Source organism: Triticum dicoccoides, chromosome 2B (assembly GCF_002162155.2).
Source record: "Triticum dicoccoides isolate Atlit2015 ecotype Zavitan chromosome 2B, WEW_v2.0, whole genome shotgun sequence".
Classification (NCBI taxonomy): Eukaryota; Viridiplantae; Streptophyta; class Magnoliopsida; order Poales; family Poaceae; genus Triticum; species Triticum dicoccoides.
In genome coordinates, this window is record NC_041383.1 from 246,531,464 (window position 1) to 246,555,915 (window position 24,452).

At 47.3% G+C, this 24,452-nt stretch overlaps 1 protein-coding gene and 1 long non-coding RNA gene across 2 annotated transcripts; one reads left to right on the forward strand and one right to left on the reverse strand.

Annotated features, from left to right (window-relative positions):
* Positions 1 to 416: 416 nt before the first annotated feature.
* On the reverse strand, positions 417 to 1,922 carry LOC119367627. The gene is made up of 3 exons (XR_005176367.1): positions 1,466 to 1,922; positions 595 to 1,011; positions 417 to 496 (listed from the first exon to the last, which is right to left on the reverse strand). It is a non-coding gene; the product is annotated as an uncharacterized LOC119367627 (long non-coding RNA).
* A 19,485-nt stretch (positions 1,923 to 21,407) lies between these two features.
* On the forward strand, positions 21,408 to 24,110 carry LOC119363333 (sugar transport protein MST6-like). Its single transcript, XM_037628672.1, has 3 exons — positions 21,408 to 21,729; positions 22,167 to 22,495; positions 22,726 to 24,110. The coding sequence occupies exons 1-3, from the start codon at positions 21,597 to 21,599 to the stop codon at positions 23,842 to 23,844; spliced, it is 1,581 nt and encodes a 526-aa protein (XP_037484569.1). The 5' UTR covers positions 21,408 to 21,596; the 3' UTR covers positions 23,845 to 24,110.
* The last annotated feature ends 342 nt before the right edge of the window (positions 24,111 to 24,452 follow it).

The following is a 24,452-nucleotide window of genomic DNA, read 5'->3' on the forward strand; positions in this document are numbered from 1 at the left end:
CTCCTCAAATCACACAACTCCTGCATAATAAGAGAAACATATGTATCAATCTTAAAGTTGATGACCTGAAGCAAATTAGTGGCAGCAGTGTAAATGAGTTTTGATCAAGGAAAATATGTCTATATACTTGAAGCAAAAAAGACACAAATATATTCAGTATAAGGTTTTAGCTATCACCTCATTAATTTGACCTAAACTTCTTTGGTGCTAATGCACATGTTTCAGCCAACAAGTGTTGTGAGGTGAATGTGTTGAGATCAACAAGTTTTAGTGCCATAGATAACCGTTAATGGCCAACAATCTGGTGCAAAAATGACTCAACAACATGTTTAGACCATACTTTTATATGGAAATTATTAAGAGGGCTACTACTATGTACTACCAGTGTATTGTGAAAAAATGTTTAGATCATTTTACCTTTAAGGCTGCTGTAATCTGTTGTACACTCTGATAGTTTCGAATATAGTTCAGGTAGGCATAAACCCGCCGTAGTTCCCTGTCAGGAAAAAAAGTGTATTGCCAATGGAATATTATCAAAACTGTAAAGTAAAACACACACCACTGAAGAAATCAATATTTAAGAAAAAATAGTACCTTAGTCAATACAGCTGTCACTGAAAAGTAGTTCCCAAGTATAAGTGATGGCCAGGCCTCATTTATTTACATCGGGCCATCATATTGATAAGTAGCGGAAAATATAAATCAAGTCTGACGACTCTGTATGGATAAAATATCAGATATAGCCTGCTCTTATGGATTTGGGATATCCCATATTATGTTCAAGCGTCATTTGTTGAAGGACACTTTGTATAACAGAAGATTTCAATACTATGGGAATATTGTGTTGCATAACTGGCCATCTAATTATTCGGAAATCTATAATTTTAGAAGCACAATAGATCAACATTTCATATGAGGATTTGACATGTATAGTCTTCACACCCTTTCCCTGAGTAGAGATGACACTAAAAGCTTGGCTACTTGTTAATACCTCAAAGGAATTGGCTGAACCTGCAAACGAAATAATATTAATCATCTATGAATTTTATAGTATACTTATTTATTACTACAGGGAGGTAGAAGTGCCCTACTTTATAGATATGTATGAATTTAGGGAAGCTTACAACTGATGCAGTTCAGTGAAGATGCCATTTCCAGCTAAAGTATAGATGTTATAGAACATAGACATGTTCCTGTTGCATGTAATTCCCAGGAAGTGCTTAAAGATGCAATACCAAAATTTAGTCTAATGAGTGCACTGATCTCTGAACATGAAAAGGACAAGAATAGAAGGCCAGGACATGCATATTTATCTACATCAAACTTTCATTGCATAGATATATCAATGAAACAACAACTTCATACCAATAAATAAAAAGAGAAATTTCTTCAAACAGGTTGTGTACAACGTGAGTAAATATGGCCAACACAAACAATCTGAAAACTTAATAGAAAAAATACAAACCTTATGTGTGAAATTGTTAAGGGTGAATGCATTGTGTACCCAGCGGCCCAGCCACAACCATCAACGTAGATGAAGCTCGCCCAAAATCTTACATTATACGGTCTTCCTGAGATCGGCGGCACCCTCCCTGGGATTGCCAAAGGTGGAGTTGTGTGTGGGGTTGTGTGGCGGCCTCCCACGGATTGGCGGCGGCGGAAGCGTCCGTGGGGTTCCATGGCAACGGCGAGAAACAGGAGTGTCACGTACGTGCATGATTTGCGACGGCCTTCATGAGATCGGCGATGGCCTCCCAGGGATTAGTGATGGATCCTCGAAGGCGACTACAGCGGCAGCGGAGATCCCAATGAGGTGCCAATGGGGTTCCATGGCGACGGATCCGCAAAGGTAACAACGGCGGTAGCGGCGTCCTTGGGATCGTAGAGAAAGGATAAGGTCGGTGGTGGGAGGAGTGGTTGAACGTTTGTTTTTCTTATCGGAGAGGGCGGCGGCGACGTTTCCTCAAGGATCGATAGCATAGGTGTTTGCACGGGGTGGTTTTTTCAGGATGGGTGTGTGTGGTGGGGTGCGGGGAGGGGACGGAAAAAACGGTTGAAAAAAAACTAGACGAAAATGGTGGGACAAAAAAAAACCTAGACGCAATCCTACCAACTTCTCTATTGGGAATAGAGACTATCGAGGCATTGACGTCCTACCACTGAATGTTAATTGAATCCACTCAAACGGCTCAATAGGCAGTAGTTTGTGACTTAAACTCACAATTTGTAACAAATCCAGCAAAGAAAGATTACTTCACCTCTCTTCATCATAAAAAAATATTCACCTCTTTTAGAGCATCATATGTAGTTTGTCCCTCTTTGCATTGAATGAGCTCTCAGTTTTCCACGTGCAATTTTTCTTCACCAACACAATGTTTTTTGATAAAGGGTGTATTTATAACTAAAATGTAGCATCAAGAGGATACAAAGCATGATGAGAAACACCCGGCCTTTAGATGACTAAGATGCACACAGTCAAATACTAACAAAATGATAAAAGAAAGAAAATCGACATATCGGCAACAGTAGAGTCATATAAGATCTACACTATGCCTATGTCGAAGGAGGTGGTGGACCAATCCGAAGATTATGTTGTCACCCATGTATTGTAAAAACCTCCTTGATCACCCGCTCCAACCGCATACAGTGCCTTGAATAGCAGTTGATACTCTGTTCGGTGTAGTGTGGACCACGTACGAAGGAAGTGTGTACAACAAAAAATAACCTGCAATCGAGAGGAGTTTTTGCCCTCAAAAACCAAATCATTTCTACATAGCCACAACCCCCAAATTAATGCGTATGATCCCACCCTTATTAGCGTTTTGAACCTATTTGGAATACCATCCAACCAGTGACCAAAAATATTGGCAACACTTGAATTGGACGCTATTTGGATGACCGACCACATAGAACGTGCAAACTTGCATTGGAAAAGGAGGTGTTTGATTGTCTTATCATTGGAAAAAGCATATCGAGAATCATATTTGTGAGAACAGAGTTGATTAGGACCATTTGTCCTCCAACAGAGAGCAACTTGCCTTTGCAACTGCTTAAGCGCTCCTCTACATGTTTTCACTATGCATTGGTGAGACGACGATAATGAATCAGAATTCCTAATTATTTAATCGGGAATTGACCTTGCGCACAATGAAACATGTCTGCATAATCAGCCGCCGCCTCCCTGGCTTCTCCAAAGTAGAATAATTCGTTTTTATGAAATTTGATTTTAGGGCTTGACATTTTCTTAGCAATAGTTTCAGGTTTCGAGCCTTATCCAAGCCATGTTCCATAAAAAGAATTGTATCATCGGAATATAGCAGAATAGAGAGGCCACCATCCACAACATGTGGCACTACTCCTGCAATTAGAAATGAAAATGGAGTGTAAAGTTTTCGTTTTTTCGGAGAAAAATGGAAACGAAGAGAAAATATGAAAAAGAGAACAAAAATTTGCAAAACTAAAATGGAAATGGACTTTTTTTTTTTGGAAACGGAAACAAAAATGGAACGATGTTTTCCAGTGGAAAGGAAACTTTCTTATTTCGTGAATATGGAATTTCCATTTCCACTATAGGCCAATGGTTGCTTTGTAGCCCAACTATCAAACAACACAAAATGACACAATAAGCCGAATGAGCAGAATGGATCATTTGAGTACCAAATTCTACTAACACACGTACTCAACTAGACCCTATATGAAATTGTCCAGTATTGCTACAATACTACCCTAATTGTTAACACAATCATATTATTTTGTACCATGTTAGCAATTCATTAAATGTGTTTGCTCTTTGTGTGTATTTATTTATAATTCAAGGGGGTTTTAAGTTCCGGTCAAGAAACACTTATGTTTCCGTGTCCGCTCTGTATCCGGCCCGTGTCCGTTTTCGGTAGTATCTGTTTTCATATTCATTTTCGGGGTTTCTGTATTCGTTTCAGCTTCTGCAAGAAAATATGATAACAGATGTGGTAGCACCCAGTTCTGTCTATTTCCGCTCCGTTTTCATCCCTACCTGCAATCTGACTGTCCTGCTTGGCGCGATCAATCAAAATAGACAACATGTCAGCAACAATGTTAAATAACATTGGGGACACGAAGTCACCCTGTCATAGTCCTTTTTTCGTCTGAAAGTAATGGCATGTGCAATCGTTGACTTTGACAGCCACACTACCTCCAGTAACAAAATTTTGGATCCACCCGCGCCATGTATCGGAGAATCCCTTCATTCTTAGGGCCTGTTGAAGGAACGACAATTTGATATTGTCATGGGCCTTTTCAAAGTCAATCTTAAAAACTACTCCACTCATATTTTTTCGGTGCATCTCATGAATGGTCTCATGCAAGTACTACTCCGTCGAGTATATTTATACCTTGCATGAACGCCTTCTGAGTATATTTCACCAACGCAATGTATATGCAGGAATTTCAGATTACCTAACACGATATTCCCCGATCCTGAACGAGTGCTTAAATTTCTTTCCTAGATCGATTACAGTGACACCACGGACGAGCCATTGCAGCACCAACCAAGTTGCCATTATTCTTTCGTGGCCATGGTTTCTTACTGCTCTCTACAAATGTATGTCCCTCTCGATCGTAATCTCAGAGGATTTTACGTCATTCTCGGGAAATGTAGGCTGGATTCGATATGATTACAGCCCGGCATTGAGAAACATTTGGGGAGGGCGTACTCAACCACAAGCTCGATTATCCGCTCACGTCCCCTATGAAATCTTATTCCAGTGCCCCGTTCTGCACATGTCAATTCAGCTAGTCGACGACAAAGTATATTCTTCTTGTCTGCGGATTGGTAGTATTTACCATGCCGTTTTTCCGTATTGGCCGACGGTGTCACCGTCCCGGATGTGATCAAAATAGAATATGCTTGGCTTGTATGTTGTCCTGGTCTCACCTCTCACCGCAGAAAAAATAAATAGGAGAGTATATTGTCTTGCTCAGACGCGTGGTTCCAGTTGGATTAGTCGTGACAGAGATGTGCACGCGATAACATGCTCGCCTACACTGGATATTCTGCTCGGATGTAGAGTGGCTGCTTTCACTCAATCCATGATAGATCCATTTACTTTGCTAGGACTGCAGATGAACGACGGTTAAACCCTCGACGCACCTCTTGAGTCTTGACAGCACTGCCGAGCCATTGCAGTCACTCCATCCATGATAGATCCTCTTGAGTCTTGACTTGAAAGCTCAGAATTCCACCGTCAGGTAGATCCTGCTCTTTGGTCCAAAATTTGACTGGAGTAAGTACTAATTTCTATAGGTGCAGTTGAGTTGACTGATAGCAACGGACTAAGAAATTCTGTAGAGACAGTTAACTCTACACGAACAACATCAGAAGGGACTAAGGAGGCACTGTACCAAGTGAAACTCGAAGAAATCAGGGACCAACTCAGAGCAATAACTTAAAACGAAAATCCAGATCAGATGGCACACGTTCTCAGTGTGGGGTCTAGCTCTTCTTCGGTCCGCCGCCGGAGGAAGTGAACGTTTTTCCCGTTGGTCTCTCAGGGATGGTGCACCAGCTTTTGCCACTTGAGCTGGTCGTCGTTTACGTCTACTACATTCGACGGATTAAAATAGCAAGAGCATCAAGATTTCGTTGTCGTAAAGCTCCAACATTTGAAACATGCACGAATTTTCCCGCAAAAAAATGTAAAGAAATTGCGCATTTCATCCACTATGAAATTGAGGGGACGCGCCATGCGGCCATGCAACTTGCAGCCTTTTTATTCTTTGATTGAGGGAATCATGCAACTTGCAGCTGTCTGCCAAACTAGTGTCACTTTGCACTGGTCTCATCGTGTTGGACTTCCCAAACGAGGCTTCTTGTAGGGACCCAACCCACTCTCCGTCGGGTCCAGTTACGCCACGGAGCGACTCGTTCGACGTTCATTCCGCACATTTTCCGTGGCCAGTGAACTCTGCCTTATCTCCCACTGTCGCATGTTAGTGGGCCCAGGCCAGCAACAGTGATGCCATAAACTTACGTTGACTCGCGCCAAATTATGTACTCCACAAGGAAGCTGCTAGAAATAGAGATAGAATTATCTATTGTATTGTAATCTCAACAAACTCTATCTCTCCCTCTCCCTCTCGTAGCTATCTCTTTCTCGTTGTAACGACCAGATCGTAGAAACGATCGGTATTGCCTTGTAAGCCACGACAGGGGCTGTTCCTGTCTCTTATCAATATAAACCAACGCGGCTCCTCATCGAGGAGTAGGAACGCCTCCATCTAACATGGTATACAGAGCCATCCTCTTCCCATCGATCTAGCCAGAAGCTTTCTTCCTCGATCACCCTCGCCATCGCCATGTCGTCCTCATCCACCGTCATCCTCAACCTTGGAGCCCTACCATCCGAGAAACTTACCAAAACCAACTACATCCTGTGGAAGGCACAGGTCATGTCGGGCCTGCGAGGAGCGCAGGTCACCGGCCTCCTCGACGGGTCAGATGTCGCGCCACCGAAGACGGTGCAGCGAGAGCAGACGGACAAAACCGTCACCACGGAGCCCAATCCGTTGTATGCACAGTGGATATCAAAGGATCAACAGGTTCTGAGTCATCTTCTGAACTCCTTGTCAATGGAGATCCTCGCCCAGGTTGCGAGCAAGGAGACAACCTTTGATCTCTGGACTGCCATCACCACCTTGTTCTCCTCGCAGTCCCAATCCCGCATCACCAATCTGCGGATTGCCATCACCAACACGAAGAAGGGCTCCATGTCCAGCAGCGCCTATATCTCCAGGATGAAGAACCTGGGGGACGAACTCGCAGTGGCAGGACGCCCCGTCTCGGATCCAGAGATGGTGGATTATGTTCTCGCCGGCCTTGACAGAGATTATGATCCTGTTGTGGCAGCTATTGGCGCAATCAAGAACCAGATCACAGTTGATGACTTGTTTGCTCAGATCGCGGCGTTCAATCAGCGAGTCGAGATGCTTGGCGATGGGCCTGACGGGGGTTTCAAAACCTCTGCAAACTTGGCGTATAGGGGGCGCGAACGCGGCTACAGCAGGGGGCCGCGGGCGCAGCAGCAGCAGGGGGCGCGGCCGTGGCAGGCGCCCTTCCCCGACTCCATCTGGTGGCCACGGCGGCAGCAGAGGTGGCAGCGATCGCCCACAACAACAACGACAGCAGCAAGCACATGACTATCCAGAATGTCAAATCTGCTACAAACATCATCCAGGAAGTGCTCGTGATTGTTGGCATAGGTATGACGAAGATGAACCCGAGGAGAAGAGTGCAAACATGGTCACCGACTCCTATGGCGTCGACACGAACTGGTATGCAGATACTGGTGCTTCACATCACATCACCGGCGAGCTAGACAAGTTGACGTTCAAGGAGAAGTACCATGGACATGATCAAGTACAGACCGCAAGCGGTTCTGGTATGAAAGTTGCTCATATTGGTCATTCAATCGTTAAAACCCCTAAAAAAACTTGCATCTAAACAAAGTTCTTCATGTTCCTGAAGCCTCACAAAATCTTCTTTTTGTTCATCGATTTACCTTAGATAATTGTGTCCTTATTGAATCTTACCCTTATTTCTTTTTGGTAAAGGACTTGGACACGAGGAGAATCCTGTTGGGGAACGTTGCAGAAAATTAAAAATTTTCCTACGGTTTCACCAAGATCCATCTATGAGTTCATCTAAGCAACGAGTCAAGGGAGAGAGTTTGCATCTACATACCACTTGTAGATCGCGTGCGGAAGCTTGCAAGGTGATGATGTAGTCGTACTCGACGTGATTCAAATCACCGATGACCAGCGCCGAACGGACGGCACCTCCGCGTTCAACACACGTACGGGACGGGAGACGTCTCCTCCTTCTTGATCCAGCAAGGGGGAAGGAGAGGTTGATGAAGATCCAGCAGCACGACGGCGTGGTGGTGGATGCAGGGCGTCACAGCAGCAGGGCTTCGCCGAGACTACGAGGGAGAGACGTAACGGGGGGAGATGGAGGCGCCAGGGGCTGGTGTATCAAGTCCCTCCTCTCCCCCACTATATATAGGGGTGCCAGGGGGGCCGCCGGCCCTAGTAGATGAGATCTACTAGGGGGGGCGGCGGCCTAGGGGAGGTTTCCCTCCCCCCCAAGGCACCTAGGGGTGCCTTCCACCACTAGGACTCCTCCTAGGGGGAAACCCTAGGCGCATGGGCCTATAGGGGCGGGTGCCCTTGGCCCATGAAGGCCAAGGCGCACCCCCTACAGCCCATGTGGCCCCCCGGGACAGGTGGCCCCACCCGGTGGACCCCCGGGACCCTTCCGGTGGTCCCGGTACAATACCGATAACCCCGAAACTTGTCCCGATGCCCGAAATAGCACTTCCTATATATAATTCTTTACCTCCGGACCATTCTGGAACTCCTTGTGACGTCCGGGATCTCATCCGGGACTCCGAACAACATTCGGGTTTCTGCATATACATATCTTCATAACCCTAGCGTCACCGAACCTTAAGTGTGTAGACCCTACGGGTTCGGGAGACATGCAGACATGACCGAGACGCTCTCAGTCAATAACCATCAGCGGGATCTGGATACCCATGATGGATCCCACATGCTCCTCGATGTTGTCATCGGATGAACCACGATGTCGAGGATTCGATCAAACCCTGTATGCAATTCCCTTTGTCAATCGGTACGTTACTTGCCCGAGACTCGATCGTCGGTATCCCAATACCTTGTTCAGTCTCGTTACTGGCAAGTCACTTTACTCGTACCGTAATGCATGATCCCGTGTCCAACACCTTGGTCACATTGAGCTCAATACGATGATGCATTACCGAGTGGGCCCAGAGATACCTCTCCGTCATACGGAGTGACAAATCCCAGTCTTGATCCGTGTCAACCCAACAGCTACTTTCGGAGATACCTGTAATGCACCTTTATAGTCACCCAGTTACGTTGTGACGTTTGATACACCCAAGGCACTCCTACGGTATCCGGGAGTTACACGATCTCATGGTCTAAGGAAGAGATATTCGACATTGGCAAAGCTCTAGCAAAACGAACTACACGATCTTTTATGCTATGCTTAGGATTGGGTCTTGTCCATCACATCATTCTCCTAATGATGTGATCCCGTTATCAACGACATCCAATGTCCATAGTCAGGAAACCATGACTATCTGTTGATCACAACGAGCTGGTCAACTAGAGGCTTACCAGGGACATATTATGGTCTAAGTATTCACACGTGTATTACGATTTCCGGATAATACAGTTATAGCATGAATAAAAGACAATTATCATGAACAATGAAATATAATAATACTTTTATTATTGCCTCTAGGGCATATTTCCAACAGTCTCCCACTTGCACTAGAGTCACCAATCTAGTTACATTGTGATGAATCGAACACCCATAGAGTTCTGGTGTTGATCATGTTTTGCACGCGAGAGAGGTTTAGTCAGCGGATCTGCGACATTCAGATCCGTGTGCACTTTGCAAATCTCTATGTCTCCATCTTGAACATTTTCACGGATGGAGTTGAAACGACGCTTGATGTGCCTGGTCTTCTTGTGAAACCTGGGCTCCTTGGCGAGGGCAATAGCTCCAGTGTTGTCACAGAAGAGTTTGATCGGCCCCGACGCATTGGGTATGACTCCTAGGTCGGTGATGAACTCCTTCACCCAAATCGCTTCATGTGCTGCCTCCGAGGCTGCCATGTACTCCGCTTCACACGTAGATCCCGCCACGACGCTCTGCTTGCAGCTGCACCAGCTTACTGCTCCACCATTCAACATATACTCGTATCCGGTTTGTGACTTAGAGTCATCCAGATCTGAGTCGAAGCTAGCGTCGACGTAACCCTTTACGACAAGCTCTTCGTCTCCTCCATAAACGAGAAACATGTCCTTCGTCCTTTTCAGGTACTTCAGGATATTCTTGACCGCTGTCCAGTGTTCCTTGCCGGGATTACTTTGGTATCTTGCTACCAAACTTACGGCAAGGTTTACATCGGGTCTGGTACACAGCATGGCATACATAATAGATCCTATGGCTGAAGCATAGGGGATGACACTCATCTCTTCTTTATCTTTTGCCGTGGTCGGTGACTGAGCTGAGCTCAGTCTCATACCTTGTAACATAGGCAAGAACCCCTTCTTGGACTGATCCATTCTGAATCTCTTCAAAATCTTATCAAGGTATGTGCTTTGTGAAAGACCTATGAGGCGTCTCGATCTATCTCTATAGATCTTGATGCCTAATATGTAAGCAGCTTCTCCAAGGTCCTTCATTGAAAAACACTTATTCAAGTAGGCCTTAATGCTGTCCAGAAATTCTATATTATTTCCCATCAGGAGTATGTCATCTACATATAATATGAGAAATGCTACAGAGCTCCCACTCACTTTCTTGTAAACGCAGGCTTCTCCATAAGTCTGCATAAACCCAAACGCTTTGATCATCTCATCAAAGCGAATGTTCCAACTCCGAGATGCTTGCACCAGTCCATAAATGGATCGCTGGAGCTTGCATACTTTGTTAGCGTTCCGAGGATCGACAAAACCTTCCGGCTACATCATATACAGTTCTTCCTTAAGATGCCCGTTAAGGAATGCTGTTTTGACGTCCATCTGCCATATCTCATAATCATAGTATGCGGCAATTGCTAACATGATTCGGACGGACTTTAGCTTCGCTACGGGAGAGAATGTCTCGTCGTAGTCAATCCCTTGAACCTGTCGATAACCCTTAGCGACAAGTCGAGCTTTATAGATGGTAATATTACCATCCGCGTCCGTCTTCTTCTTAAAGATCCATTTGTTTTCTATCGCTCGCCGATCATCGGGCAAGTCTGTCAAAGTCCATACTTTGTTTTCATACATGGATTCTATCTCGGATTTCATGGCTTCAAGCCATTTGTTGGAATCCGGGCCCGCCATTGCTTCTTCATAGTTCGAAGGTTCATTGTTGTCTAACAACATGATTTCCAGGACAGGGTTGCCGTACCACTCTGGTGCGGAACGTGTCCTTGTGGACCTACGAAGTTCAGTAGTAACTTGATCCGAAGTACCTTGATCATTATCATTGTTTTCCTCCTCAGTTGGTGTGGGCATCACAGGAACGGTTTCCTGCGTTGCGCCACTTTCCCGCTCAAGAGGTAGTACTTCATCGAGTTCTACTTTCCTCCCACTTACTTCTTTCGAGAGAAACTCTTTTTCCAGAAAGCATCCGTTCTTGGCAACAAAGATCTTGCCTTCGGATCTTAAGTAGAAGGTATACCCTACAGTTTCCTTAGGGTATCCTATGAATACGCATTTTTCCGACTTGGGTTCGAGCTTTTCAGGTTGAAGTTTCTTGACATAAGCATCGCATCCCCAAACTTTCAGAAACGACAGCTTAGGTTTCTTTCCAAACCATAATTCATACGGTGTCGTCTCAACGGATTTAGACGGTGCCCTATTTAAAGTGAATGTAGCTGTCTCTAGAGCGTATCCCCAAAATGATAGCGGTAAATCGGTAAGGGACATCATAGACCGCACCATATCCAATAGGGTGCGATTACGACGTTCGGACACACCGTTTCGCTGAGGTGTTCCAGGCGGCGTGAGCTGTGAAACGATTCCACATTTCCTTAAGTGTGTACCAAATTCATGACTTAAGTATTCTCCTCCACGATCTGATCGTAAGAATTTTATCTTTCGGTCACGTTGATTCTCTACCTCATTCTGAAATTCCTTGAACTTTTCAAAGGTCTCAGACTTGTGTTTCATTAAGTAGACATACCCATATCTACTCAAGTCATCTGTGAGAGTGAGAACATAATGATATCCTCCGCGAGCCTCAACGCTCATTGGACCGCACACATCGGTATGTATGATTTCCAACAAGTTGGTTGCTCGCTCCATTGTTCCGGAGAACGGAGTCTTGGTCATTTTGCCCAAAAGGCATGGTTCGCACGTGTCAAACGATTCATAATCAAGAGACTCTAAAAGTCCATCGGCATGGAGCTTCTTCATGCGCTTGACACCAATGTGACCAAGGCGGCAGTGCCACAAGTATGTGGGACTATCGTTATCAACTTTAAATCTTTTGGCATCTACACTATGAACATGTGTAATATTACGTTTGAGATTCATTAAGAATAAACCATTGACCATCGGAGCATGACCATAAAACATATCTCTCATATAAATCGAACAACCATTATTCTCAGACTTAAATGAGTAGCCATCTCGTATTAAACGAGATCCTGATACAATGTTCATGCTCAAACTTGGCACTAAATAACAATTATTAAGGTTTAAAACTAATCCCGTAGGTAAATGTAGAGGCAGCGTGCCGACGGCGATCACATCGACTCTGGAACCATTCCCGACGCGCATCGTCACCTCGTCCTTCGCCAGTCTCCGTTTATTCCGCAGCTCCTGCTGTGAGTTACAAATATGAGCAACGGCACCAGTATCAAATACCCAGGAGTTACTACGAGTACTGGTAAGGTACACATCAATCACATGTATATCAAATATACCTTTGGTGTTGCCGGCCTTCTTATCCGCTAAGTATTTGGGGCAGTTCCGCTTCCAGTGACCCTTCCCCTTGCAATAAAAGCACTCAGTCTCAGGCTTAGGTCCATTCTTTGACTTCTTCCCGGTAACTGGCTTACCAGGCGCGGCAACATCTTTGCCGTCCTTCTTGAAGTTCTTCTTACCCTTGCCCTTCTTGAACTTAGTGGTCTTATTGACCATCAACACTTGATGTTCTTTCTTGATTTCAGCCTCTGCTGACTTCAGCATCGAGAACACTTCAGGAATGGTCTTTTCCATCCCCTACATGTTGTAGTTCATCACAAAGCTCTTGTAGCTTGGTGGGAGCGACTGGAGGATTCTGTCAATGACCGCCTCATCTGGGAGGTTAATGTTCAGCTGGGTCATACGGTTGTGCAACCCAGACATCTTCAGGATGTGCTCACTGACAGAACTGTTTTCCTCCATCTTACAACTGTAGAACTTGTCGGAGACATCATATCTCTCGACCCGGGCATGAGCTTGGAAAACTAGTTTCAGCTCTTCGAACATCTCATATGCTCCGTGATGCTCAAAACGCTTTTGGAGCCCCGGTTCTAAGCTGTAAAGCATGCCGCACTGAACGAGGGAGTAATCATCAGCGCGAGACTGCCAAGCATTCATAATGTCTTGGTTCTCTCGGACGGGAGCGTCACCTAGCGGTCCTTCTAGGACATATTGTTTCCTGGCAGCTATGAGGATGATCCTCAGGTTTCGGACCCAGTCCGTATAGTTGCTGCCATCATCTTTCAGCTTGGTTTTCTCTAGGAACGCGTTGAAGTTCATGTTGACATTAGCGTTGGCCATTGATCTACAAGACATATTTGCAAAGGTTTTAGACTAAGTTCATGATAATAAAGTTCCAATCAAATTATGAACTCCCACTTAGATTAGACATCCCTCTAGTCATCTAAGTGTTTACACGATCCGAGTTGACTAGCCCGTGTCCGATCATCACGTGAGACGGACTAGTCATCGTCGGTGAACATTCTCATGTTGATCGTATCTTCCATACGACTCGTGTTCGACCTTTCGGTCTCGTGTTCCGAGGCCATGTCTGCACATGCTAGGCTCGTCAAGTTAACCCTAAGTGTTTTCTCTATGTAAAACTATCTTACACCCGTTGTATGTGAACGTAAGAATCCATCACACCCGATCATCACGTGGTGCTTAGAAGCGACGAACTGTAGCAACGGTGCACAGTTAGGGGAGAACACTTCTTGAAATTTTATAAGGGATCATCCTATTTACTACCGTCGTCCTAAGTAAACAAGATGCATAATACATAATAAACATCACATGCAATTATATAGTTGTGACATGATATGGCCAATATCATATAGCTCCATTGATCTTCATCTTCGGGGCTCCATGATCATCTTGTCACCGGCTTGACACCATGATCTCCATCATCATGATCTCCATCATCGTGTCTTCATGAAGTTGTCACGCCAACGACTACTTCTACTTCTATGACTAACGTTTAGCAATAAAGTAAAGTAGTTTACATGACGTTATTCAATGACACGCAGGTCATACAAAAAATAAAGACAACTCCTATGGCTCCTGCCGGTTGTCATACTCATCGACATGCAAGTCGTGAATCCTATTACAAAGAACATGATCTCATACATCACAATTCATCATTCATCACAACTTCTGGCCATATCACATCACATGATCAATCGCTGCAAAAACAAGTTAGACGTCCTCTAATTTGTGTTGCATCTTTTACGTGGCTGCAATTGGGTTCTAGCAAGAACGTTTTCTTACCTATGAATCACCACAACGTGATTTTGTCAACTTCTATTTACCCTTCATAAGGGCCCTGTTCATCGATTCCGCTCCAACTAAGGTGGGAGAGACAGACACCCGCCAGCCACCTTATGCAACTAGTGCATGTCAGTCGGTGGAACCGGTCTCACGTAAGCGTACGTGTAAGGTTGGTCCGGGCCGCTTCATCCCACAATACCGTTGAGCAAGAAAAGACTAGTAGAGGCAAGTAAGATGACAAAATCCACGCCCACAACAAAATTGTGTTCTACTCGTGCAAAGAGAACTACGCATAGACCTAGCTCATGATGCCACTGTTGGGGAACGTTGCAGAAAATTAAAATTTTTCCTACGGTTTCACCAAGATCCATCTATGAGTTCATCTAAGCAACGAGTCAAGGGAGAGAGTTTGCATCTACATACCACTTGTAGATCGCGTGCGGAAGCTTGCAAGGTGATGATGTAGTCGTACTCGACGTGATTCAAATCACCGATGACCAGCGCCGAACGGACGGCACCTCCGCGTTCAACACACGTACGGGACGGGAGACGTCTCCTCCTTCTTGATCCAGCAAGGGGGAAGGAGAGGTTGATGAAGATCCAGCAGCACGACGGCATGGTGGTGGATGCAGGGCGTCACAGCAGCAGGGCTTCGCCGAGACTACGAGGGAGAGACGTAACGGGGGGAGGTGGAGGCGCCAGGGGCTAGTATATGAAGTCCCTCCTCTCCCCCACTATATATAGGGGTGCCAGGGGGGCGCCGGCCCTAGTAGATGAGATCTACTAGGGGGGGCGGCGGCCTAGGGGAGGTTTCCCTCCCCCCCAAGGCACCTAGGGGTGCCTTCCACCACTAGGACTCCTCCTAGGGGGAAACCCTAGGCGCATGGGCCTATAGGGGCTGGTGCCCTTGGCCCATGAAGGCCAAGGCGCACCCCCTACAGCCCATGTGGCCCCCCGGGACAGGTGGCCCCACCCGGTGGACCCCCGGGACCCTTCCGGTGGTCCCGGTACAATACCGATAACCCCGAAACTTGTCCCGATGCCCGAAATAGCACTTCCTATATATAATTCTTTACCTCCGGACCATTTCGGAACTCCTTGTGACGTCCGGGATCTCATCCGGGACTCCGAACAACATTCGGGTTTCTGCATATACATATCTTCATAACCCTAGCGTCACCGAACCTTAAGTGTGTAGACCCTACGGGTTCGGGAGACATGCAGACATGACCGAGACGCTCTCAGTCAATAACCATCAGCGGGATCTGGATACCCATGATGGCTCCCACATGCTCCTCGATGTTGTCATCGGATGAACCACGATGTCGAGGATTCGATCAAACCCTGTATGCAATTCCCTTTGTCAATCGGTACGTTACTTGCCCGAGACTCGATCGTCGGTATCCCAATACCTTGTTCAGTCTCGTTACTGGCAAGTCACTTTACTCGTACCGTAATGCATGATCCCGTGTCCAACACCTTGGTCACATTGAGCTCAATACGATGATGCATTACCGAGTGGGCCCAGAGATACCTCTCCGTCATACGGAGTGACAAATCCCAGTCTTGATCCGTGTCAACCCAACAGCTACTTTCGGAGATAACTGTAATGCACCTTTATAGTCACCCAGTTACATTGTGACGTTTGATACACCCAAGGCACTCCTACGGTATCCGGGAGTTACACGATCTCATGGTCTAAGGAAGAGATATTCGACATTGGCAAAGCTCTAGCAAAACGAACTACACGATCTTTTATGCTATGCTTAGGATTGGGTCTTGTCCATCACATCATTCTCCTAATGATGTGATCCCGTTATCAACGACATCCAATGTCCATAGTCAGGAAACCATGACTATCTGTTGATCACAACGAGCTGGTCAACTAGAGGCTTACCAGGGACATATTGTGGTCTAAGTATTCACACGTGTATTACGATTTCCGGATAATATAGTTATAGCATGAATAAAAGACAATTATCATGAACAATGAAATATAATAATACTTTTATTATTGCCTCTAGGGCATATTTCCAACAAATCCTTCTTAGGGGCAAGTGCGTGGGAGGTCTCTACCCACTTATATCTTTATCATCATCATCGAATAAACAAGCGTTTGTCGCTATCAAGCCTTCATCATCCAAGTGGCATAGTAGATTAGGTCACCCTTCATCAGTCATTGTTAAATTTGTTCTTAGCAAGAATAAACTTCCTGTTTCTCATGAGATAAGTGAGTCAATTTGTGATCCATGTCAACAGGCTAAAAGCCATCAACTTCCATACCCTGTATCTACTAGCATATCTACTGCACCCTTGCAACTAGTTTTCTCAGATGTTTGGGGGCCAGCTCCTACTTCAGTCGGTAGATACTCATACTATGTAATCTTTATTGATGATTATAGCAAGTTTACATGGATCTATCTTCTTAAGAAACGGTCTGAAGTGTTTCAAGTTTTCACAAACTTTAAAAATCTTGTTGAAAGAAAACTAGACACTAAGATCATCGCCATGCAAACCGACTGGGGAGCAGAATACAGGAAACTGAATTCCTTCTTTCAGCAACTTGGCATTTCTCATCATGTTGCATGTCCTCATGCGCACCAACAAAATGGTTCCGCAGAAAGAAAACACCATCATGTTGTTGAAGTAGGCCTAGCTCTACTCGCAAATGCATCTATGCCACTAAAATTCTGGGATGAAGCATTCTTAACTGCCACACATCTCATCAACTTGCTCCCTAGTAAAGTCATCAAATTTGAGACTCCTATCACATGTCTCTTTGGCACTAGCCCAGATTACAAGTCTTTGCGTGTTTTTGGTTGTGCATGCTGGCCTAACCTACGACCATATAACTCGCGCAAGCTTGCTTTCCGTTCCAAACGATGTGTTTTCCTGGGATATAGTCCTATTCACAAAGGAGTAAAATGCCTAGATGTCTCCACTGGCAGAGTTTATATATCCCGTGATGTCATTTTCGATGAGTCCATTTTCCCTTTTGCCTCTCTTCATCCTAACGCCGGAGCCATTCTTAAGAAAGAAATCCTTCTTCTTCCTCCAAACCTTCGGAATTTTGAGCAAGGAGGCGATGATTGTACTGACCAATATGACACTTCAATCAGTTCTAGTGGTGCATCTGTTCATGTGCAGGGTCATGGAGAAAACGCAGGAGAAAACGGTGCTCAAAACAATCAAGATTTGGCACAAAACGGCCCTATATTGCATGTGTTGGAGGAAGAAGAGGCAGGCGCAGACCACGAGGTAGATCCGGCGCAACCTGCAACGCCGCAGCGCCAGGCGTCCTTGGATCGCGCGCAGGGATCAACTCCGGATCGCGCGCCCTCCAGAGGCCAGCGCCAGCACGCCACGTCGCCGGACAGTGGGCCGGCTCCGCGTCCCACGTGCGGGTGGCCCACCACGACCGGTCTCCGGCCTGAGACGGTCGGCTCGGGATCGCGCGCGGTTGGTTCGGGATCGCGTGCGGTTCAGGTGACAGCGACGCCTACGGGATCTTCTGCATCGCGCGGGGCTGCGGCTACAGAGTCTGCCAGCATCAACGCGAACACACCGGAGGCCACAGAATCAGGTGGCGGATCAGCTATGCAAAGTGGATCCAGAGAATCTGGTGCATCATTTGGATCTTCTGTGGCACGGTCGCCTGTTCAGCCACAGCCAGTGCCGGTCTCGCGTGTCACAACTCGTCTTCAGAAAGGTATAAAGAATCCAAAAGTTAGAACAGATGGTACTATACGCTATGGCATGTTATCTGTTGTAGGAGAGCCGACTAGATTGGAAGATGCACTTGGAGATTCAAGGTGGAAAAATGCAATGGATGAAGAGTACTCTGCACTCATGAAAAATAAAACGTGGCACCTTGTACCTGAGCAGTGAGGTAAAATGTTATTGACTGTAAGTGGGTATATAGAATCAAGAAAAAGGCAGATGGCTCGATTGACAGGTATAAGGCATGTCTGGTCGCAAAGGGTTTTAAACAACGTTATGGTCTGGATTATGAGGACACATTTAGTCCTGTTGTTAAAGCTACAACTATTAGGCTTGTGTTAGCTATTGTTGTTTTCAGGGGATGGAGCTTGAGGCAGCTAGACGTACAGAAGGCGTTTTTGCATGGTGTTCTGGAAGAGGAGGTTTACATATGACAACCACCTGGGTATGAAAACAAGAAAACACCCCACTATGTGTGTAAGCTTGATAAGGCTCTCTATGGCCTAAAACAGGCACCAAGAGCATGGTACTCAAGGCTAAGTTCTCAGCTAAGGTGTCTTGGATTTGTTGCATCTAAAGCTGACACATCACTCTTCATCTATAATAAGGCAAACACAGTTTTATTTGTTTTGATATATGTTGATGATATTATAGTTGCCAGTTCTTCATCAAGTGCCACTAATGCTCTACTTCATGATTTAAGTTCAGAGTTTGCCTTGAAAGATCTTGGTGATCTACACTTCTTCCTGGGCATTGAGGTGAAGAAGATTCCAGATGGCATAGTAATGAATCATGAAAAGTATGCTACTGAGCTTCTGACTCGCATGAGGATGAAGGATTGTAAGCCTTCACCTACACCATTGTCCTCTTCAGAAAAACTTTCAGCTTTTGAAGGAGAACCTCTAAAGGAAGAAGAGATCACAAGGTATAGGAGTGTTGTGGGTGCCTTACAGTACTTGACACTGACAAGACCAGATATATCATTCGCTGTTAACAAGGTTTGTCAGTATCTACATGCACCTACTACTGTACACTGGACAACTGTTAAAAGAATTATACGATATATAAAGTACACTGTAAGCCTAGGACTCCAGTTTAAACGTTCCAGCTCCACTCTTGTCAATGCCTTTTCTGATGCTGACTGGGCAGGATGCAGTGATGACAGGAGGTCAACTGGAGGATTTGCAATATTCTTTGGATCTAATCTTATTTCTTGGAGTGCCAGGAAACAGGCTACAGTGTCAAGGTCAAGTACAGAGGCTGAATATAAGTCACTAGCTAATGCAACTGCTGAGATCATTTGGGTGGAATCATTACTTAATGAGTAGGGTGTTAAGCAACACCGCACTTCATGCTTATGGTGTGATAATTTGGGAGCCACCTATCTCTCTGCTAACCCAGTGTTTCATGGTAGAACTAAACACATTGAGATTGATTTTCATTTTGTGAGAGAAAGGGTTGCAGAGAAGAAATTGGACATCAGGTTTATTCCATCTAAAGATCAGGTAGCAGACGACTTTACTAAGGCATTGTCTATCAAACCATTTGAGGAGTTCAAGAGGAATCTTAATATAGGATAGTTGAGATTAAGGGAGGGTGTTAGAAATAGAGATAGAATTATCTATTGTATTGTAATCTCAACAAACTCTATCTCTCCCTCTCCCTCCCGTAGCTATCTCTTTTTCGTTGTAACGACTAGATCGTAGAAACGATCGGTATTGCCTTGTAAGCCACGACAGGGGCTGTTTCTGTCTCTTATCAATATAAACCAACGCGGCTCCTCATCGAGGAGTAGGAACGCTTCCATCTAACAGAAGCAAAGGGAGGGAACAGGAGGACGCAACGGCCGGTCTGACCGGGAGACGCCGGGCCCACTAGGTTCTCGTCGTCATGCTTTGCTCCTCTCCTCTTTCCCTGTCTGCCTCTTGCGTCGGCATACGCGGACACGCCCATCCAAGACAATGGGTGGACCGTAGTCGGATAAGTTAGCTAGCACAAGGGGAGGCAGGCATGGCCGGCTAGCTCGCTTTGACCCGCTGCATGTTTGTAGAAAATCAAGCCAACTTGGTAGCCGCGTGGGGTGCTCCGTCTCTTCATGCCATGTGTTACTGCCTACCACTGCCATGGAGCGCTTCATGTCTCAGTGCTGGTCTGCTTGAGCAAAACTAGGACTACTCGACTAGTCGTACCATCAGTGCGCATGTATTGATTTGTAAACTTGCTATCTTGATCGCCGGCCATTGCCAATTCTGGCGATGGATCGCGCGCTAGCTCACGCATCTCGTCCAGAAGTAGCCGGCTAGTAGGATGGTGGCCGGTGCTTGTCCCTATCCCTACTACACAAAGGGGCATGCCCCCTCTAGTCATAGTTCACGCCGCGCGCGCGATCGCCCCGCGATCTCGCCGACGTCGACGTCCCGCTGCGCTGCCAATACAAACGGCGCGTGCGACGGCGCATCATCAATTGGACCAGGGACGCCGTGTTCCGGCCGCGCGTCCGCTCGCGGGCTTCCGTTGACCCCGGCGCACTAGTTTCGGCGATCCAACGGACGCAAAGCACCCACACGAGAGACTCTTGCTTCGGCGATCCAACGGACGCAAAGCACCCACAGACATGCAGAGGCGGGGCGCATTTCTGCTGTCGGCACAAGGAGAGTTCGTAAATTGTCATTGTCATCGGTCTTCAAACGCCTCTAATGGAAGCATAAGCATATACCTGAAGCTCTGACGAACGTGCACGTTGAGCAACGTTGTCATTCCGGAGGCATCATTACGATCTATACAACCAGGTCATCTCCAGACATGGATGTTCACACTCCGGAAAACCTGAGCAGGAAGGTGCAGATTCACCGTCAGAAGTCGGTTCGGTGCGTCTGATTCATGGCCGAGTCAGCAGGCAGATAACGATCCCCGTTCGTGGCGTACTGGCGTATCGCTGGCTGGCGAACCTCCGATGCTAATTGTCACCGCTCAATTACTACTTCCCGCAACAACGAACGGAACGGATAACACCGACAGGTGTTAATCAGTTCTGATGACAGTTCCTGGGGCGTGCGGGTGCAGACACGCGTCGCAAACGGACGGCGATCCACGGACGAGCTCACACCGAAACAGAGCGACGTTCACAGCTGCGCATTAATGGCGGCATCCACTCTTTCCAGGAAATCGGGTAGAGGTGCATATCCACAACCGCAATTACTCGTGGTATCGCCGAGCAAAATCTAATCTATAAAAAAAAGGGAAAGAAAGCTAACGTGACGTTGGGCTGGACGGAGATTTTGCAGTCCAACCCTCGGATTTCCCCACCTCTCCGATGGAGCCCCACCTTCTTCAGCCTATAAATTGATGCCCGCTCCGCCTCCATTTCATCCTCCCTCTCTCTCATCGTCTCCATCTGCTTCTCTTTCTGCGACCTGACTTGTGCGCCACAGAGAGCTCTTCTTGGAGAGCCTGTGAATCTCGAGAGGCATTGGGTCCGTCCTGAGTTGTTGTTACTCTCGCCTTGGTCTTTAGTTTTTGGCCTTCGTGCCGATCCACTCCCGTGCTGTTCGGCGGCGGTCACGATGGCCGGCGGTGCGGTTGTAAACACCGGAGGGGGGAAGGACTACCCCGGCAAGCTCACCATGTTCGTGCTCTTCGCCTGCATCGTCGCCGCCACCGGCGGCCTCATCTTCGGATATGACATAGGCATCTCCGGTACGTCCCCTTTTAATCTACTCCCGTCCATGGCCGCCGCTCTATTTTGTAATCTTCATCATGATTACAGGGGAGTAACGCTCGACGTGCTCAATTTTGTTCGCATCCATGGTTTCATAGAAAGCTTTGTTCCCATCTGACATGCTGCGTTGTTCCACCGTCCACCTACCAACATGCATAATTTTCGGCGTCGTTCATACACATGGAAACAAATCTGTGATATTCCATTTCATTTCTTTATCCCACTACACACCGGGTTCCTGTGAAGCCGCCATGAATCTTTTCATGTATTTCTCACCTGGCATTCTTCCCAATAAACAAACTCACATACTCCTAGTACAGTGTTTCTTTCTCTAGAGATGTGCATGCAGAAACTTTAAAGCGAAATCATCAACAAAGGAAACTAATTAACTTTTGCAATGGCGTTCGTCCACCAGGTGGCGTGACGTCCATGAACCCCTTCCTGATGAAGTTCTTCCCCGGCGTGTACCACAAGGAGCAGGAGGCGGAGTGGAACCAGAGCAACCAGTACTGCAAGTTCGACAGCCAGCTGCTCACCATGTTCACCTCCTCGCTCTACCTCGCCGCGCTCGTCGCTTCCTTCTTCGCCGCCACCGTCACCCGCGTCGCCGGCCGCAAGTGGTCCATGTTCGCCGGCGGGGTCACCTTCCTCGTCGGGGCCGCGCTCAACGGCGCAGCCAAGAACGTCCTCATGCTCATCCTCGGGCGCGTCCTGCTCGGCATTGGGGTCGGCTTCGCCAACCAGGTTTGTGACACTTCTGCCGTTGATTCATGGATACGACGAATTGATGACCTGGGTCGCCACTGTTGCTTTGACTTTGTTTCTGACGTTTGTTTGACTCTCCATTTTTCTTTTGTTGTTATTGACTCTTCTATAGCTGGAGGAAAACTGCAAAAATTTCAGACCTTGCTTTGGAGTGACTTCTTTTACAGTTTGGCTGATGATGTTTTTTACTGCTTGCTTGCATTGGACAGTCGGTGCCGGTGTACCTGTCGGAGATGGCGCCGGCGAGGCTGCGGGGGATGCTCAACATCGGGTTCCAGCTGATGGTCACGATCGGCATCCTGTGCGCGAACCTGATCAACTACGGGACGGCCAAGATCAAGGGCGGGTGGGGCTGGCGCGTGAGCCTCGCGCTGGCCGCGGTGCCGGCCGGAATCATCGCCATCGGCGCGCTCTTCCTCCCCGACACCCCCAACTCCCTCATCGACCGCGGCTACACCGAGGACGCCAAGAAGATGCTCCGGCGCGTGCGCGGCACGGACGACGTGGAGGAGGAGTACAGCGACCTGGTGGCCGCCAGCGAGGAGTCCAAGCTCGTGAGCCACCCGTGGCGCAACATCCTCCAGCGCCGCTACCGGCCGCAGCTCACCTTCGCCATCGCGATCCCCTTCTTCCAGCAGCTCACCGGCATCAACGTCATCATGTTCTACGCGCCCGTGCTCTTCAAGACGCTGGGGTTCGCCGACGACGCGTCCCTCATGTCCGCCGTCATCACCGGCCTCGTCAACGTCTTCGCCACCTTCGTGTCCATCGTGACCGTGGACCGGCTGGGCCGGCGCAAGCTCTTCCTGCAGGGCGGCACCCAGATGCTGGCCTGCCAGATCGTGGTGGGCAGCCTGATTGGCGCCAAGTTCGGGTTCACCGGCGTGGCCGACATCCCCAAGGGGTACGCGGCGTTCGTGGTGTTCTTCATCTGCGCGTATGTGGCCGGGTTCGCGTGGTCCTGGGGCCCGCTGGGGTGGCTCGTCCCCAGCGAGATCTTCCCGCTGGAGATCAGGTCGGCGGGGCAGAGCATCACGGTGTCGATGAACATGCTGTGCACCTTCATCATCGCGCAGGCGTTCCTCCCCATGCTCTGCCGCTTCAAGTTCATGCTCTTCTTCTTCTTCGGCGCGTGGGTGGTCGTCATGACCCTCTTCGTCGCCTACTTCCTGCCGGAGACCAAGAACGTGCCCATCGAGGAGATGGTGCTCGTGTGGAAGGCGCACTGGTACTGGGGCCGCTTCATCCGCGACGAGGACGTGCACGTCGGCGGCGCAGACGTCGAGATGCGCTCCAACGGCAAGGTCCAGGCTGCCAAGCTCCCGTGACGTCGAAACGTCGTCGCTGGCCAATAAGCTGTTACCATCCGAGGCCGATCGAGGACTTTTTTGAGTCCTCGTCTGATTTTTCATTTGTCTTCTTCTGTATTATAATTGCCATACTACCTAGGATGATGACGAACAATCAGTGCGTCACTAATCATTCCCAGTTTCCTTTTCTTTTTATGAAGTTTGGGCTCCTTTGTGCCCGGATATATACTCTGGTGCCGTGGTGGCTTTGGATCAAAAATGAATATAGATGCTGGTTGAATCAACTTGCTGTGTCTCTGCGCTCTGAATTAACATAATTTCTAGTAGTACGTACACATCATGAGCAATGTGGCATGCAATTCTTGGTTTGTCGAGAAACTACAAACTGCAACATCTCTCATCTAATCTAGGCATGTTTGGTCACTACTAGTTAGAGCCTCTACAATGCAGAGCGCTTTACGGAGACGCTTGAGAAAGAATAAATAAATGATTTTTTAATTAGGGCCCTTTCCCTCAACACTAGCTGCTACCTCTCCCAATGCAAAGGTGCTTAGATGAGGTGCTAAGTGCATTAAATACTTTAGCAACTCAAGTCCCCAATGCATGAGTGCTTAACATATTGTTGC

Coding starts and splice junctions, on each gene's coding strand:
- LOC119363333 (XM_037628672.1), top strand. CDS start 21,597: ATGGCCGGCGGTGCGGTTGTAAACACCGGAGGGGGGAAGGACTACCCC. Junction 21,730..22,166: donor ATATGACATAGGCATCTCCG/GTACGTCCCCTT, acceptor TTCGTCCACCAG/GTGGCGTGACGTCCATGAAC. Junction 22,496..22,725: donor GGGTCGGCTTCGCCAACCAG/GTTTGTGACACT, acceptor TGCATTGGACAG/TCGGTGCCGGTGTACCTGTC.